Raw genomic sequence first — 18,433 nt, 5'->3', positions numbered from 1 at the left:
CTCTTGGGCATGCACTAGACAAGGATTTGTTCCCTGCCATCTTTGCTTGTGTTGCTATTTCAGATCAGTAGCAGAAGCCCTCAAGACTGGTGGCACTGTGGAGCCAGAGTATTTTGACCAGGTGACCATCTACTTCAGTGACATTGTGGGCTTCACATCCATTTCAGCCCTCAGTGAACCCATTGAGGTAGTTGACCTTCTGAATGACCTTTACTCACTGTTTGACGCTGTTCTTGGAAACCATGATGTTTACAAGGTGAGGAATAATTTTATTCTGTGTTTTCTTTCTATCCTTTTTGATTTATATATTTATTTCTTAATGTAATGGTGTTTTCTAGGTGGAGACAATTGGTGATGCCTACATGGTTGCTTCAGGGCTCCCAAAACGGAATGGAAACAAGCACGCAGCTGAAATAGCCAACATGTCCTTGGACATCCTCAGTTCCGTTGGAACATTCAAAATGAGGCACATGCCAGACATTCCCCTCAGGATACGCATCGGGCTGCACACAGGTAGGCAGCAGCACCTGCCTGCACCTGGACATCAGAGAACTCCTTTTCAACTGCATTTCCAACTTTGAACGCTTTCTTCATGCCTGATCCACAAAAACCACTCTTACAAGAAACTTTAAAGTCTTCCATTTCAGCAAGGGTGTTAAAATGGAAAAAACAAAACCCAGGGAGGGTTTGTGGAGGAAGGTGGCTCAGTATCATTTTAAGGAGAGATAGTGTATTCTGTCCCAGCCAGGAACTACATCTGGCATGTTAGCCACAAGTGTTTCATTGTATGGATAGCTCTTTGATGTGCCATAGGGCCTTAAGAGGTGGGATATCAAGACACCCAGTGATGTCTTTGCAGCTCTGTTCTGAAATGAAAAAGCACAGAAACACTGGCATATAAAGTGAGAGATTTATTATAGATAGGATATACTGGAAGAAAAATGTGATACGGCTCTTAAGAAAAAGTTATGTTATAAAGAAAACATTATCTCTGATGTAGAAGTCATAATGTATTCAATCAACAGAAAAGTGGCTTGTCTAAAAAGAAAGGAGGAAGTTCCATATATATATATGTGTATATATATATATATATATACACACCAGATGTAATTAAACTCCAAAATAAAAGAACTCCAAAACAGTAGAACTGCAGTTATATAGGTGAAAGTATTTTAAATGTAGGAAAATACATCTGCTATTATCATGAATCAGTATTTGCATGAGAGATATGAACCTTCATAATTTTACACATTTTTTACTCAACCATTAATAGATTCTTCCCAGCTGTTTGTCACCAGATTTCCCACCTCTTCCTCTAAAGTACAGGAGTATTGCCCATTGTGGAAAGCCAAACAATGCCTAAGAATGCCCAGGAGCCTGACCTAATATTACAGGGAATTTATCCTTCTGCTTGCCTGATAATATCCACACTTCTGCAGCTTTGACATGCAAGCATTTTGCAGATGTCAGTATCCTTGTCCCTAATGTACATGTTGGGAGACAGAAGCAGAGTAAAGGAAGTATCTCACCCAGAATATCCCAAGAACAGAGCTGCGACTTGAGAAGAGTTAAAATCAATATTTCATATCTCCTGGACCTTATAAGATCCTCTTTTGAAGTTATCTCTAAAACACATCTCCCTACTGTTTTCTTTGAAGTTTGTGAGCCTTAGCTGACCCTTCATAGAAGTGTAAAGCATTAAGGAATGATTGTGGGAGCACTGTGTTTTACACTCCGTCAGAAATTAGATGAGACTAATGACTGCAGATTGTCTTGCCCAGAGCAGGAGTCTCTGGAACACCAGCAGCGTATTTTCAACATGGAAAGATAGGAATTTGCTGTGCAACATCTGCTGCTGCCTGTTGACATCAGTTCTGCAGTGTATCTCCCATGCAGTTGGCCAAAAAATCTATCCCTAGGTGATGTCTACAGGGGGTAGTAACATTTTTTTTTTTGTTTTTCTGAACTCTGGGTATCTGGAAAGCAGAATTACTATGAACAGTTGTACTGGGTGTGAGAGGAAGAGGGGGGAGGACTCTGCAGATCTTGTTTTGCACAGATCTGGCAGCATCATACTGTCATGGGAGCAGCCACAAACATGTTCCAAAGCAAACCATCTCTCTGAGCCACTGAGCTCACAGCAGAGTTTGATTAACCCTAGACCCTGTTTCTCCTAAGAAAAGACGCATGAAGAGGGAATGATCTGCATCATGAAAGCCTTGGGGAAGCTGTTGGGGGAGAGGAGAGCTTGGCTGACACTTTCGCTGTACTGGAAAGGATGGAGAAAGGGTGTGACCCCCAGTCATGTGCTTCAACTGCTCTCTGGAAACTGGTGCCAAGAAGAGCTCATGATGCCCTCTCAGGAAAAGGAATAAATGCTGTTTGGGCATAGGCTGCCCGTGCCTTTTCTACCCCAAGGGAAAGCTGCATCTCTGGGAACTGCTGGCCCATGCCCATGGTCAGCTTGTGGCAGTGCGTGGGTAAGGCAAAGAGGACAAGATGACCAGTGTTTGGTCTGCATTTCCTCCCCTGCTTTAAACACATTCTGGAATCCTGGCTGTCCTCTCTTGACTTCACTGCAGGTCCAGGATAACTCAGCCTACTCAGCTGTTTCCCTGCTATCCCTGTCTGGCCTGGAGCAGGACAGTCGACGAGAGCAGTGGTGAGAAGATAAGTTTTTCCACGGAGGTGGAAGAAGATTTGTGTATCAGTCAGGCTCTCTGGCAGTCAGCCCTGCACTTTGATCTTGACTATTAAACTCTGCAGCACTGCTGATGGTTCTCGCAGAGTCCCAGCCAGAGCCTCCCATTAACTGACCCTTGCAAGCCCTGGCAAAGAGACACTTCAAAGCAAACCTGTGAACCTGTGTAATTAAACAGCTTGGCCATCATGTCCTCCTCACAGGGTGTCTGGTTTGCCCTGAAACTTGTAACTGCGGGAGATTTACCACTGGAAATTTTTCTTAGCCTTTTGCTGAAGCTGTTTGGAAAAGGGGGAACACACACAGGAGGTGAAGGAAGTGAGTGAGTGAATTAAGTCTTAGATGTTTTCAACACAGAGAATGTGTAATTTTAGGAGTGCTTATATGGTAGGGTTGGTTTTGAACTAAGAACTTTCTGCAACGGGACAGGCTTAAAAGCAGTACTCTGGAAAGAGAACATCTTGCCCTAAAAATCTTGCCTCTCCTATGTTGTGAGCTTTGCAGAAATGGCTGGATGATTGCACCGAGTAGGGAACCTGAATTCAGGCACCCACATAGAGGTGTTTCCAGGAGTTTTAGAGAGCCTGCACTCATTCTGAGGACATGTAAATGAACCCTGTAAAGTTGTTCAGTTGCAGGAGTAGAAAAGCTCTTACGGCTCAGTTGACCACATTGACTTGGCCTCCACTGACTTCAGCAGAAGCTCTTTATTTGTGCTTCGTAAAATAGAATCACAGAATCATAGAATACTCTTAGTTGCAAGGCACCCACAGGGATCATGAACTCCAACTCTCAAGTGAATGGCCCGTACAGGGATCAACCCCACGACCCTGTTGTTATTAGCACCATGCTCTAACCAATGGAGCTCTATTCCTCCTCAATGAGGGCTGTTTTTTTGACAGGAACCACCTTTTTGTGTCCTTGCAACACCTATTACAGAAGGAGCTTTTGTCCTTACTGAGATTTCTGACTGCTGCTGTCATGTTATCACCACAAAAAGAAGAGAGGTAATGTTTTATGAGAGAGTGTCTTCTCAGGGAAAGCTGTTATTGAAGCATGAATTAAGAAGTCTCCAAAAGACCTTTTTTTTGTGCATATGTCACATTAGCATGCACACAATAAAGACCAGTTAGGGAACCATAACGTCCTTGGCTCAGACTATCAACTGTGTCTTTACAGTTGTATTACAAAAGTGCCTATAGATGAAAACCTGAATAAATCTTCCTCTAGTGGATATAGTTCCTCTCCTGAAAAGCTTGAAACAAATTAGAGAGTACTGATAAGGATGGGAATTAACTTGTAAGAGATTCTCCAGAACAGTGTTTTGCCCAAGGTACTCTGACAATTGAAAAAAAAGTCAAATTAGGTTTTCATGATCTCCAGCAGTCTCTGTCTGCTGTGTTTCATCCAGTTTGATCCATTCTCTTCAAGTCCTTGTAACATTATTTGTATGAACCATTCTTCATCTCTCTTTTTTTAAATCTTTTATCAAGCAATGCTTCATCAGGCAGGAGTTAAAATCTGTCTTGCGTCTCACTTTGCATCCTCATGAAGTACATTAAAATCCAGCAACTTTGGGCAGCAACAACTTTTCAGGGGGTCACAGGAGGTCACAGCAAGAGGAGTTCTTGTGAAGTTCCCCATAGCTTTCAGCTATGGAGTTTCATTGTCCTTAAGATATATCTGAAAACTATGTGAAGGATCAGTTTTTGTAAATAAGGCTAAAATCACCATACAATTACACTGTAATAAACTAAGTAACTGCCACTTCTAAGTTAGGCTACAATTGTTACTATTATTCTTATTACGGTTTTAGACCAAACATTTTAACCTCTAACCTTTTTATATTATGAAAACCCTTATCTACAGCATCATTTCAGGGACTGTTGGTGATGTACAATGTTCCCATCTCTTGTACTCTTGCATGGGAAAAGATTTCCTAGATATCAGTTATACTAAATCTTAAGTCAGAAGGATCATAACATTGAAAAGGCAAAGCCTGAAAAGGCATATCTCATAAATACATCTGATGTAAAATACAGAGATTCCTGTCTTTTCTCTGCAGGAAGCCCTACCTCATTACATTGCTTTATATATAATTTCTTTTTCATTTATTTTGCAGGCCTGATATTTTCTATTGTGGGCAATGAAATTTAACATCTCTTTCAGACTGTAGTCTAAACATTTACTAAGCCAAATGCCCCAGATGAAAATTGTCTGTGCTATTTTGCTGCCACACATTTTATCTCCCAGTCTGTGCGTGTGCATGTGGATCCTTCACACATATCTCTCCCTGACAACTTGGCTACAATTCTTTGGAAGATACTTAGGAAGTGAATGGATCTTGTATAAAGAATGAGAAAGAGGGAAAAAACAGGTCTTGACTAGACAGGCAAGCTAACGATGTCTTCTGTTCCAGGGAGGGGGACACAGGGTGGTCCAGAATGCTGCCGGCACCTCTGGACTTCCAAGGCTGAATTTTAATCCTGTTTCAGTGGGTTACAGGGCATGTCACAAGAGCTGAACTTTAGTTTTCTTACATGGGAAAAGGTCTTTTTAAAATGAGATTATAGTAGTCCTTGAGTTTCCATGAACTCTGAACAAATTTCTCCCAGATGGTGGTGAACTGAGGGCCTACCACACATGACCTCCTCAGACATAGAACACCAGCGTGCAATCCAGAGCAATGCTTAACTTTTGACTGCTTGTAGCAAGCACCAAGGTCAATGAGATCTTTAGAAAACCTTCTTCTGTATTCCCAAGCAGTTTCTTGAATATTAGAGTAGCAGATGAGATTTGTTCATCAGTGAGCCCCTAGATCCATGCAGGACCATCGTGGTTACGCAGCTGACGTGTCTTTCAGGGCCTTGCGTGGCAGGCGTGGTGGGGCTGACCATGCCTCGGTACTGCCTCTTTGGAGACACTGTGAACACGGCCTCACGGATGGAGTCCACGGGCCTGCGTGAGTATTGGGACAGTTAAAGAAAGGGGCAAGTCAAATGACAGAATTCAAGGCAGCCTAAAGGAGAGGACACCAGCTTTGCCATTGTAGGTCAGCCTTTAGGACCCTGCCTTCCAGCTGCAGTCCTCTGACTCGAATCCCATCAACCAAAATCAACATGAATCTTGCCCTACTTTTCTCCAATATGGTTTGGATTTTACTTTCAGTCAGTGCTCAGAACCCTTAATTCAGGGCTGTTCTTGCACAGTAAAATGATGCATTTACCTTTCATGATCAGTAGAAAGCAAGGGTTGAAGCACATGTGGGCACTGCTTCCATCATACCCTTGCTCATACAAAGTCCCACTGAGGCTGGGGACAGCAGGAGCACTGCAAGTACAAGAGAACTGTCACACATTAATAGAAATGCATATAGATAAATAGGAAAATTGTAGGTTAGTCTCTCAGGAAATGTAGCTCATAGCTCTGTGATCTTCCTCTACATACTCAAACTGATGTTCTTCTTTCTTATTATTATGGGAAAAAAAAATAATCAGCTCACCCCCCATCTTTCAAAGAGGAAGGGAATGTGATTGATAAAATTGAAATAAAAGCTCAAAAATAAAAAACAACAAAGAAATCTATTTTTGAGGGAAAGGTTTTAGAAATATTTCTTGGCTCGTTCACACCAGCAGATAACAAATTTCAGTGAGTTTCAGCAATGACTGTAAAAAATATGGGGGAGAAGGGAATTCAATAAAGCTCTCCACCTTTGCCCTTTTTGTTCATGCACTAAATGGCAGCTCTGGGTGGCATCAATTACTAAAAATCTAGACAGATCTAGAAGCATAGCCATATTTTCTTTATGTTCCCTTGCAAACTCCATCTCTCTGCTCTTCATCCCAGCTTCCAAATTATGCTGGGTGTCTGAAGCAGGACAGTAGGTTATTTTTCATTTCTTTCTAAATCCCTAGTTATACTGTGGCAATAGATAAAACAGCAAGCCAGCTGACAATGTTACTGGAAAACCACTTACCATCTTTATTGAGAGCTGGACTTCTACACTTAGTGTGTTTGGTATCCTTCTCCAGGAAGCCCCCAGAGTAGATCTCCTCTCCCCCTGTGCTCTTTACAGCCCTGGCTGGAAGAACCCTTCAGTCAGCATTGAACTGTACATAGAGGAGCACCACACAGCTTCACCAGCCACACATCTGCATTGGAGCACTCCTGCTTTGGAGCACTTCTCCTTGTCAGGATGAAGCAGTGGGGAATTCACAGCATGTGTGCAGTACAATGATCCAACTGCTTTGCCTTCTGTTCCCAGCTTACAGAATTCATGTCAGCCAAAGTACAGTGGATACGCTTCGGACTCTGAATGAAGGCTATGAAATCATACCCAGGGGTAAAACAGAGCTGAAGGTAAGAAGACCAGGGCTGTGTGTAGCACTTCACAGGGGAGTCTTTTTGCTTAAGGAATTTTCATATTATGATATTTTTTGGCCTTCATACACCAACCTTTAGCTGAATCCTTCCAAAATTGTTCCTCTCAGTTGTTTTCGTACATGAGGTGGTTATTGAAGGACTGTGGGATTGAGCAATCAGCTGTATGTGCTGGATATAAGTATTTATATAGTAGTCTATTTAGCCCACCCTTGACAGAAACTGCTATTTTTAGTGTCCAAATGAGACAGTACAAAATAATTCAAACATCATTTCTACCCTTACATAATCAATAGACAGAAGTAGGAACTTTGCTTGCCTTAAATACCTAGAATAAAAGATCTGAATATGGCCTCAGGTCCCATCTTGCATGACAAGGGGAATCATCCAAGTTCATATGTCTCCAAGTGGAGATCTGGGATAATTATTCCAGGTTTAGTCAATGGAAAGAAACCTTTACACAGTTAGTGGGGATAAATTGGCCCTTTAGGAAATTATTAACCTGAAGTGCTTTCAGAGTCTAGTTTATGTGAAGATGAATGTCTGTTTTCCACCCCTTCTTCAGTCAAGAGTGATTGACTCTCATATAGATGCCTACAGTTCATCAGATGCATCACACCATAAAAGCTAAATCATCAGTGGTGGGAGAAGAAGTTATTATTCTGATACTAACTTCAGAATGAGTTGTAAAATCTCTTAATTAATAATGCTAGTGCTGCCAAATAAGATGATTAGTGATCCTGTAGTTTCCAACTTCTGTCCAGCTGTGTAGTTTCAATGACCCAGATCAATGAGGGTAATTTGTAAATGACAGTTGGATCAAGGATAATGAACATCCTCTTTCACGAAAATGAAATTCAAATAATCCCTGAGCTATTCTGAAGGATAGCCCAAGGTTTCCAGACATGGTGTGTCTCTGGATATGTATGAAACCAGAGAAACCTAGTGAGGAAATTACATGTTGAGGAGAGGGCAGTCAGAAAACTGCTTCTTATTTGAATTTTTGGGTTTTTTTAGGGTAAAGGAGTAGAAGAAACATATTGGCTGGTTGGGAAAAAAGGCTTTCTGAAGCCCTTACCTAAACCTCCTGAAATAAAGCCAGGGTAAGTGTGACTTCATCATTGTTCAAGACATTCATTAAAAGGTCTTTTTTGGAGCTCACAGGCTGAATATCCATCTTTCCATGTTATCTGTTTCCAAAGCCAACATCATTTTCCTTAGGTGACTTGCATGTTCTGGCATGGTACTGGGACTCAGAAGTGTTGTGGTTTCTTCAACACCTCTCCTTATTCGCAGTTCCCAAGAAGTGACATGGAAACTTGCTGCTTCTCCCCGATACTCCCTTGGAGACTGAACACCGGGGAATTCCTCCCTGAATCTCCTTCCTGCTCTGTGTGCATATAGGAGACGCATGGATAGGGACACTTTCGGGTCTCTGGTGTCATCAGTCTATGAGAGACACTCAGATTTTTCTCCCCATCCATCAAATTCCTGCAGAAAACACCAACCTCATTCAACATATAAACACATTTTTTCCCTTTCATTCTAATAGAAGAATAAGAAGACTTTGTGTTACAAATTTATGGCACTGTTAGGTAATTAAAGACTTAGTGGTGTTGCCACATATGGTGGTGGTGAGCAAAGATTGAGCACTCAAAATTCATTAAGTCATTTTCTAGCTTTGAAATGCCTGACTCTGCAAACAGAGTACTCCCTGTTCAGCTGTAACCTGCTGTATGCCTGGAAAGGATGTTGTGGTCAGGCCATAAAACCCAGGAGTTGGATTTGTTTGACAAGAACAGTGTGATCACCCACATTAAAAGCAGTCAGCCCTGACTCCCTTTATTGACAATAAAGAGAAATACTTGCTAAGGGGTCTGGTTCGATTGGCCCTCGCAAGATGCCTGTTTTGTTGAGGTGTCCTACAGTGACTACCTCAGAGATCAATGTCTGGCAGCAAACAAGGTCTGTTTTAATGTAGTTCTGACTTCTGATCAATCTTGTTCTATGTATGGCCTCATTCCCTCTTAGTAAAGAAGGACCTTTTTTTACCTCCTTCTGCAGAGAGTGGTCAACTACCTGGGCAGTAGCATACAGAGCAGTCCTTTTGCTGAGAAACATCCCAGAGCTTTTTTGGAGTAGGGTGGAACTTACAGTGTATTGGGACATAACTTTAAAGTTATTTGGGTGTCAATCGGGGTGGAAAATAGAAGTTTATTGGAAGATAATTTTGAGAGATGATATTTTTTAGGCTTGAAGGTATTTTATCTACTACTTGATGGAAATGAGCTATTGAGTGATGTGTGTTGATATCAAAGATGCATTATTATTCACAGGAAATACGAAACTTGGAGGAATTTTGCTATCTTATCAAGGTGGGCTAGCTTACCGTGCAACTGAGGAAGTACTTAGAGTTCTACTCTACTTTGAGAGTAGATGCTTCTCACCCTGGTTTTACTATCTGAAAGTCATGGTTTAAGCCTCTGTTGACTGTCGAGGTTCTTTCTACCATTCTCAAAGATCCTGTCCTCTGGCCGTGTGAACCAAAGTCAGATTTAGAAAGGCTGAGCTGTTTCTAAACAGAGATTGTAAATGGTAGAAAATTAATCAGTCCAAGTAGACAATAAGAGGAGTAAAAAAATTTCCCCATTTCCCCACATACTCAGGATCAGAGGCTCTTCAGCATCCATGTGTAACCTCTGAAGAGTCTACCCATAACACTGTAGAGACAGAGGTGATCTACTCTTATCCCAAAGCCCAGATCTTCACTGTTCCTTTGCAGCACCTCTGTCCCCATAGATCATGCAGTGGTTGAATAATTGTGACAGTATTCAGAGGAAAAAAGTCCTAGGACAAAACCATGTTTGTCCTAGTGAGGGGGCAAAATGAAACTTGTACCCCATAGAAATCAAATGTCAAGTGCCAGGAAGAAGTAACTGGATGTTCAAGCAAAGCAAATATTTGGATAACTGCCTCATGCATAGATTGTTCTGTTGCCAGATAGGGATCAGACATCGTGTCCTGTTTTCTGGCCTTATTTTGATGGTTCAGGTTTTGGCACAAGACCAAGAGGTTGAAAGTTGTTTCTGTCTAGTTGGCTAATATGATGGTTTCAAGTCACTGCCTCATATAATTCCATAGGGATTTCCTCATTTGTAGGCTTTTGAGCTGAAAAAGGAAATACTGTACAAATTCCTCTTCTACTCATTTTTTTTCATTCTGTCCTGAGGCAACTTATCTTCTCTTCGGTATTTCCTTACCATGAGGTCTATGAGCACTTGTTTTTATCTTGTGCTTTATCTTGTGACTTGGGTGGCCTAAACATCTGCAGGTGGGCAGTTGTGGTGGCCATGCTGAGAGGTATTTCTTGCTAAGTGAAGGTGCTTGGTCTTATGTCCATGTTGCAAACCCTTGCGCCATGGATTTAAGGGTCAGATCCTAGGGATGGAAGTTTTTGAAGTTCCTATTCAAAGGATAAGTCCTTCTTTCTAGGTCAAATCTCAGTTTTACCTGGTTTTCACAGAAGCTTTAGGTTAACTTTGCCTGACATAGAACAAGGCAGGACAGTTCCATAACCTCTCTAGATATTTCCTTGCTTCAAGGCAGATTTCTGCACGTACACCTTGTACTGCCACAGGAAATAGTGGCAGATTGGACATAGAGAAGGCGTAACAAAATTAAGAGACCACAAAACCAAGCTTGCCAAGCAGTCAAGCAGCAGACTACCTGTTTAGAGATTTCAGTCAGATGGGTTTAAAGGAAGGCTGTGAAGTTTCTTTGAGGGTACTCCAGATGAGTAGCTGGGGTGTTTCAGACATGGAAGAAGCAAGTACATAAATGTGTGATATTTGAAGTTGGCATCCTGTTATGCTTTGGGACAGGCAGCACCTTGTCAACTCCGGTGGAGCAGTCACCTTGTTCAAAAAAGCAGAAAAGATATTAGTTTATGCAAAACTAGCAGACACAAGCCTGACCTGGACTAAATCTCAGATGCATTTTGCTAAGCACTGAAAAAAAAATCTAACACTGGGAAAAATTCAATGGCTAATGAAATTTAGAAACAAAACAAAACAAAACAAACTAAAAAACCAAACCAGACCGAAACAAAAAAAAAAAACCAAAAAAACAAAAAAACCCCAAACAAGCAAAAAAAAATCCAAAAAAAATGAAAAAAACCAAAACCAAACCAACCCCAAAATAAACAAACAAACAAAAAACCCCACCAAAACCAGTACAAAACTTAGAGCCAGGATGACTCATTTGCCGTTCAAAGGGATGAGTGACATTCTTGCTCTTCTGAATTTCCAACATTTACCATCCTGGTTCAAAAATTCTTTGCTCTGGTAATGAACACATTGTTTGAAAGCATCAGAAGTACTCTATCCCAGCAGGTAGTTTTATTCAAAAACTTTCCCTTTAAATTATTTATGGAAAGTTAAGTGCAGGAAAAAAATTAATACAATTCAGCAAAGAAAGATACAGATTGTTGATCATCTCAAAGGTTTTCAACCATTAACCCAATGCTGAGGTAAAGAACATTTTTAGCATGAACACAGATCCTTTACCTTGTATGAATTCATGCAGTAAACCTTAAGTCCAGAAGGATGTGAGACATCACTGAAAACTGAAGATGAAGCTAGGAATAGGTGAGAGTTTTGGGGCTCTCTCGTCCTCACGTGCATGAGGATCAACCCTGGAGAAATCACTGGGATCCTTGTTTGAAGATAAATGGGTGAGAAACAGTGAAGGATGATCAAAGAACACATCTCCCAACCCCAAGTGAGAAACACCTTCTTATGAGCCAGGAAAAAGACACCCATTAGGACAGCAAGGTTTCTTCTTCCACCCAGTAGAAGGTTCTCATTGCTTTGTCTGTGTTGGAGCACCCTAATAGGATGGATCCATAGAGAGTCTCTAGTGTTGCTGTTGCTGCTGATGTGTCTTTCTGAGGAGAAAAGTGAAAGCATTTCCTCCTGGGCTCCTATTTGAAGTCTGTCAAATGCACTTTTAAATCAGAAATAAAAGAGCTTGTGGACCAAACAGCAGTGAAAAACTCTTGTTGTCCTTCCATAGCTGGAATTATACAACAGCATAGAAATATTTCCTAAATAAACTTTATATAGCATTTAACAAGAGCTATTTGGGGAAATCAAAGCATCCTCTGTCTCATAGGCTTGATCATGCAATGTCAGGACAGCTGCTTTTTGCTTCACACTCGATCCCTTCTTTTCAAATTGTTTCTGACCACCTAACACAACAGCAAAATGAAGACAAAAAACTATTCTGATCATGGCTGTGGCATAATCACAGTGAGAAAGAAGAATTTTTCTCTGAAATCTGATGGAGAATGAGAATGGGAATAAAAGTAGGTGACTCATCTCCTTTTGAACAAGACTGTTTGACTTGCGATGTGATTGCACCAGCTTTTATATTTAAACAAGCTCTTTCTGAGCAAGCTGAAGTTTCTGGGAGAATTGACTGGAATATTACAGAATTGGTGCTAATAGCAAGAAACCCTAAATGCAGTGTTCAGAAAGGAAGAAAAGTCAGAACTTCACAGATTTTTCTCCTGCTGGCTTTGCAAACAAGACAATGGGAAGGAAGGACCTTGGAAAAATAACAGCTGTCTCCAAAAAGAGGTGTTTTGCCCGAGGCTGGGATGGATGATGCAGAACCAGACTCTCTCCAGTTGCTCAGACATTAGTGAGTTTGATTTACACCAGATCATTTTTTTGCTGTCGTGCAGTGGATGAAAATCAACTCATTACCAAAAAGTTATTGATACTTGTGTGAGCAATGTCTGGAGGTGGACCTCAGGCAGTCTAACACCATGCTTGATCCCCAGATACCCTGGTCAGGCCTCCACCTTCTGTGGGCCACAACCTGCTGCCCTATTGTGCAGACACAGGCAGCAACCTCCTCCACTTCCCTGTGGGTCCTGCTGGGTGGACTCAAAGAATAAACCCCTCATGCTCACCCATGTGTGGCTGAATTTTGTTACTGCTTCCATAAAGTTCTAGACACAAAATTCCTCTTCTTTCTCCAACAGGCAGGATTTAATCTTATTAAAAATTATTTACCTCCACCTGATCTGGTCACCTTGCATGTCTTTTAAGAGTCAGTGCGGAGAAACAGACATTTCTTGTGTTGGTCTTCTTCTGCTTTGGGATAAACTCCTGCTGTGGTCCAGCAGTGCCATCTTCCCTTCACTGGCTCAGAATAGAGACCAAGAAATTTGGCTTAGATGGAGACATCTCTATTGCAGATAAAAAAAATATCAGGGAGCTAAATCTCACCTGAGTTGTAGATTCCCAGAAGAAGTCATTACTCATTGAACCCATCAGGGTTATATCCTCCTGGTTTCCCTGTCCTTGGGACCCAGCCCTAAAGGCACCATCACTCCTGAGGAAGTTTATAAACAGGGATCAATATTTCTAAAGAGGAGAAAGATGTTCCCAGAGCTGAGGATTTAGATGAGGCTTGGGAGGACAACTTGTCTAGGCATTTCCATTTGTAGAGCAGAATTGGCAAAAGAGCTGAAACTCGGCTCTGATCTCCCTCAGGAAAGGCTGTTAAATTAGTGGGACGACTGGATTTCTCTAGGGACAGCTAAATAGTATTTCCACCAGGAAATGTGCCCACAGCTTAGGGAGCTGAGAGCTTCTGAAAGCACCATCCCTGGAAGACCAAAAGGCACTGAGGCAGGAGTTGAACTAACCAAAGGCAAGATCTTCACTGCTGTTTTGTTCTCTTCTTCCCTTTAATGAATGAGGGAAAGGATCAGTGGAATAATGGAATCATTCTCCCAGGATTCATCTTATCTAATAGATTCCAGAAACAGTCATAATAGAGATATAGTTTGTACTCCTCAATCAACAAAGTCAGTCGTCTTGTCCTGGCAGAAGGGTCTAAGAGTGACAACAGCTCTCTGGACACTTAAAATTTAATTAGCTGACCTCATCCTTTGCAGTAAGTTGAGTGGTACAAGAGGGGAATAAATAAAAGCCAGAACCAGGACCCATATTTATTTTCCTTTTTCTCACCAGAAGACACTTACCTTTCCCTCAGTCTCCATTACAGTCTGTTCTTTATTTCAGATGAAACTGAACTGGTTCTTTCTCTAATGGCCTACCTGTTCACTGCAGGTATAGAGCTCATGGGTTACTCCCGGAAGAAATTGCAGAGTTCAAAAGGAGGAAAGCTGAAAAACTCCTTGGCAAAAGGGCCTAGATCTGAGGTAGTAGCTGTAGGACAGTCCCATGTAGCTCTGCTGTTTAGTGTCTGCTTGTGTGTTATTTGTCTGCACTTTGCTGGTTTTAATGTCTTTTTTTTTCCCCTTTCCTTCTATTTTTTCCCTTTTTTTTATTCCTCTTTTTCTTTCTTTTTTCTTTTTAATATGTGTTATTATTTCAACATGTCTCATTCCAAAGGTGCTTGGAACAGCAGCAAAGCTGTTTGCAGACAGTAGTAGCCTTGTTGGGTGTTTTCCTAGTGAATTTATGACCTAGTATCATGTTAATTCCTGAAAGACATACAGTATTACTGTGTTTAGCTGCAGTGTACCATCAGTCCACTCTATGTTAATGTTCACTGTGCCAGGAAGAGCCCAGTACATGGCAAGCACAGCGATAAAACTGGAGTTCGAGCTTGGAAAAATCCAAATTGCCTATTGTTGCTTTTGCGTAATGCATATCTCCTGCCTAGTGTAATTACATACCTCATGACAGAAAGAGGATGCAGCTTTGATATTCATCATTATTGTAGCTATGGGTACACAAGATAATGGATTTATGGTTTTGGTGGAATTTGGAAGTCACATGGAATATGACAGCGTGAACTGATCAAGAAGGTGTTATCAGAGCAAGGCTGGCACAGAAGCATGCACAGCCACATGTGCACATGTGGTGTCCCCTGAAAATGATGTATGAATGGGTTTTTTTCAATAATATCTCTGAAAAGAGCAGTGATTCTTCTGCTCAATTCCTCTGGACTAATGTGTATTTCATTTCCACTTCCCTAAAAAAGGAGGGGTGGATGAAAGCCCAGAGTGCCTAGGTATAGGCTGGTTACAAACCCCTAAGACACACCATATCAGGCTGGTAGATTACTATGAAGACTAAAGCTCCCTCCAATTTTCTTACAAGGATAAAATCCAGCAGGCAACTTTTGGCTGTGTTCCTCTTTCCCAAACACATCTTTTAAAGATTCAGGGTGTGTTACCAGGCTGGTTTATCTCCCTGAAGAGATATTTAAATTTTTGTCTGAAGTTTTCCCTATCGAGGACCTAAAGGCAGAAAATCTTCATTAAAAAAATAAAATAAAATATTTTAAATATGAGACACAATCTGCAGAGACCTGCATAAGCACTACCATATGTGAATACCTGCTGCTAAATACAAGCTCTGAGGCACAGAAGACCACCCTGCTGATTTACACCTAAGAGTACCAGCTAATCCTCCAAGGCCAGAGACGAAGAGGATCTCACACTTCGGTTAGCCCTGCTTGACAAAACCTGCACATATATCAGTATTTAGTACATATATCACCCACAGACATAGACTTTGACACTGAAGCAAGGCTGATCAGCAGTATATTATGGAGAACAGAAGGTCCTTATTAGCCAACTTGGCTTAATCTGCGGGAAATAGCAGGAAAATCCATAAGACATTCACACCTGAATCTTTCCAATGGTCCTAGTTCAATCCTTCTTGTGTTCAGGAAGCTTTCAATGGAGGCACTTGAGTCCTCAACAGCCACTTATTCCCACATGCCTGCTTGGTGATTTAGTGATGTTTCCAGCTAATCTATTTTAGATGCTTCTGATGAAAGGGACTATACTGCCAATAACCTTGTTTTTCCTTGATAGCAATAAAGGAACACAAGGATCTCAGATGTCATCATCTATAGTCCATTCCCCAATTTATGGTCCTATTAGTCTTGAGCCTAAACTGCTAACAGTCCCACAGGGTTCTTGCTGCAGTATGATAGGGATCCCCATCTTGGAGGAATTATGTATTTTGGAGTATTCATCTGGCCTGGAGTCTAGAGGAAGGTCAAGACTCTGCTTCTCATGCTCAGGAGTCAATCCTTTAACCTTGAAAGAGTGGCTGTGGACTCTGCTGTCCTTGGTGGATTCTTGATTTCAAAGAGGAGTGATGGTTCTGGCTGGATCTTGATAAAAACACTCAGCAAAGCGCGAGGAACGCCAGAGTGCACCCCCAGTTACATGAAGATAAACCTCATGGCTGTATCACTAGTGACAATTATCCTTTGTCCTGTGGTAGGACCTGGACCTTCTAACCCACTCATGCAAGTGGGATTCAGCCCAGAGCACCATGTCTGTCAGAGACACTTGTGTAAGGCTGGTAGATAAAACAACAGCTGGAGACCATGTAGGATAAACCATGGCATTGAATGCTGCTGGGCAATATCCTCAGGCAGATGAATCCTCCCCACAGCATCTTAAAATGCTTCTGATATGGAGGAAGGGATTTCTCTCTTTAACTTCAAAACACGAGAGAGAACTATATCACAAGAGTGGTCAGTGACTCCCTAGGATCCGTGGGTTGGTCTCAGTTTGTAGGTGAGACTTAGACCCCACGCAAGTCAGTCAGAATTCATTGTGGAGTTCTCAGGGGTGAGATTTCACCCTGGCGTGATTGGGAGTGGCTGTATTTATGGAGGGACCCATTGCAGGTGAATCTTAGTACAATCTGTACTGCTCTCTGCTGACCTTTAGATAGATAAGCATAGAGGTGGTGTATCCTGCGCTAGCCTGGGATTGCCCAAAAGTACTGAGGTTCAATTTTTCAAATTATTTTCTCTTTTTTTTTCTCCTGTTCCTCAAGGATTTGGCTCTCCTTGTATTCCAACTCTTCCTCCTGTGAACTCAGCTTAGTGACAGGAGATCCCTTGAGATTCTTTCTTGTCCAGGAAATACAGTAAATATCCAAATAATTGCAGCTTGCTTGCCAAACCATAGGCTAACAAGGTGCAGTTGACCAGCAGATAAGATCAAACAATCATAGAATAGCTTGGGTTGGAAGGGACCTTTCAAGGTCATTCTGTCCAGCCTCTCTTGCAATGAGCAGATACATGTTTCACTAGGCCAGGTCGCTCAGTCCCATCCTCCCTGGCCTTGAATGCTCCCAGGCATGAGGCATCCACAGCTTTTCTGGGCAACCTGTACTGGTGCCTCACCATCCTCATCACAAAAAATTTCTTCCTTATGTCTAGTCTAAATCTATCCTCTTTGAGTTTAAAAACATTACCGTTTGTTTTATTTCTACAGAATACCTGCTTCATGTAGTCAGATTTTAACAAGTATTTCTATTCTAAAGTAATTGCATGTTAATTGCACACAGTGGTGGTGTGTACAGTTTAAACATAGATTTATGTATATACACAACTATTTCTTACCTATTTCTTTCTAATCTCTATATAATAGCAATTAGTAGGGATTAGTATTTTGTTCTTTTTAGTTTACAACAGCTGGAATGATATTTTCTTCTATTATACACAGTAAATCTTATTCCATATGATGCTTTATGTATGACAGAGCAGCTGCAGATTTGAGACCTTCCTAAAGCCCTGCCATTTGCTGAGCTTCTAACCTCTTACAAATCCTTAATGTTTGTTTTGTCTCTGAGAACCCCATTATATGATAATAAATTTGCACTCACCAACAGATGGTGGCTCAGAACCTGGGCTTTGTGAACACTTGAAGTATTGTAGCAAAAGATCCACTTCAACTCCACCATTTAACATTTCTGCTTTGGCTGACACAAAATGATGCTAAATGAAAAGTGGCTCCGGCCCCTCTGTAATTTGCCAGCAAAGAGAGGGGCAAAGCAAGATGTGTTCCAACCCAAGACTGCGAGTTTCAAGGTCTTTAGGGTCCCTTCGTGGTCACCAGAAACTGATGCCTTTTCCTGGTCTTAAAATCAAGAGTCATACATGGTTTGAAAGGGAAAAGGGATTTTACCTTGGTATTTATTTTAAGGATCCTTAGGTGCACACGTCCAGATCATATGCATTGAGATGCACCCTGTTGAGTATATGCCCCAAAAGATCAGGTATAACATTATAGGTCTTACTAATTAGCATATGTATCAAAGATTCCCCAATGAGAGGCTCAAGTGAGCCCCCCCTCCCCAAGGAACCTTCCCCTGGATGGTTCTATCTTAGTTTACAAATGTGTTCTGGAGAGGACCTTGGGGTCTGGGGCACACTGATCCCTAACTATGAAGCTTCTAAAATATTTAGTCTCCTAGCTTGACAAAATCAAGTCCAAGAATGTAGGCAAAAAGCACTAAGAATACAGAAGTTGTAAAAAAATATAACAGGGGTATA

The 18,433-nt window shown here is 41.5% G+C and overlaps 1 protein-coding gene across 4 annotated transcripts in view; it reads left to right on the top strand.

Moving 5' to 3' along the window:
- GUCY2F (guanylate cyclase 2F, retinal) overlaps nt 1-18,433 on the top strand; it is a 42,393-nt gene that overhangs the window by 20,880 nt on the left and 3,080 nt on the right. Inside the window, exons 14-19 of one of the 4 annotated variants that reach the window (XM_032098955.1) lie at nt 64-256; nt 339-513; nt 5,565-5,663; nt 6,966-7,060; nt 8,099-8,184; nt 14,227-14,318. In XM_032098955.1, coding sequence (XP_031954846.1) covers nt 64-256; nt 339-513; nt 5,565-5,663; nt 6,966-7,060; nt 8,099-8,184; nt 14,227-14,311 — 733 coding nt within the window. In that variant the 3' untranslated portion in view covers nt 14,312-14,318. Of the gene's footprint in view, nt 1-63; nt 257-338; nt 514-3,603; nt 5,545-5,564; nt 5,664-6,965; nt 7,061-8,098; nt 8,185-14,226; nt 14,319-18,433 lie in introns of those variants that run through there. The other 3 variants (XM_032098954.1, XM_032098956.1, XM_032098957.1) reach the window with 3 other exon arrangements.

This window comes from Corvus moneduloides, chromosome 2 (assembly GCF_009650955.1).
Source record: "Corvus moneduloides isolate bCorMon1 chromosome 2, bCorMon1.pri, whole genome shotgun sequence".
Lineage (NCBI taxonomy): Eukaryota > Metazoa > Chordata > Aves > Passeriformes > Corvidae > Corvus > Corvus moneduloides.
Note: the sequence above shows the minus strand (reverse complement) of the source record. Positions and strands in the feature narration are given on the sequence as shown.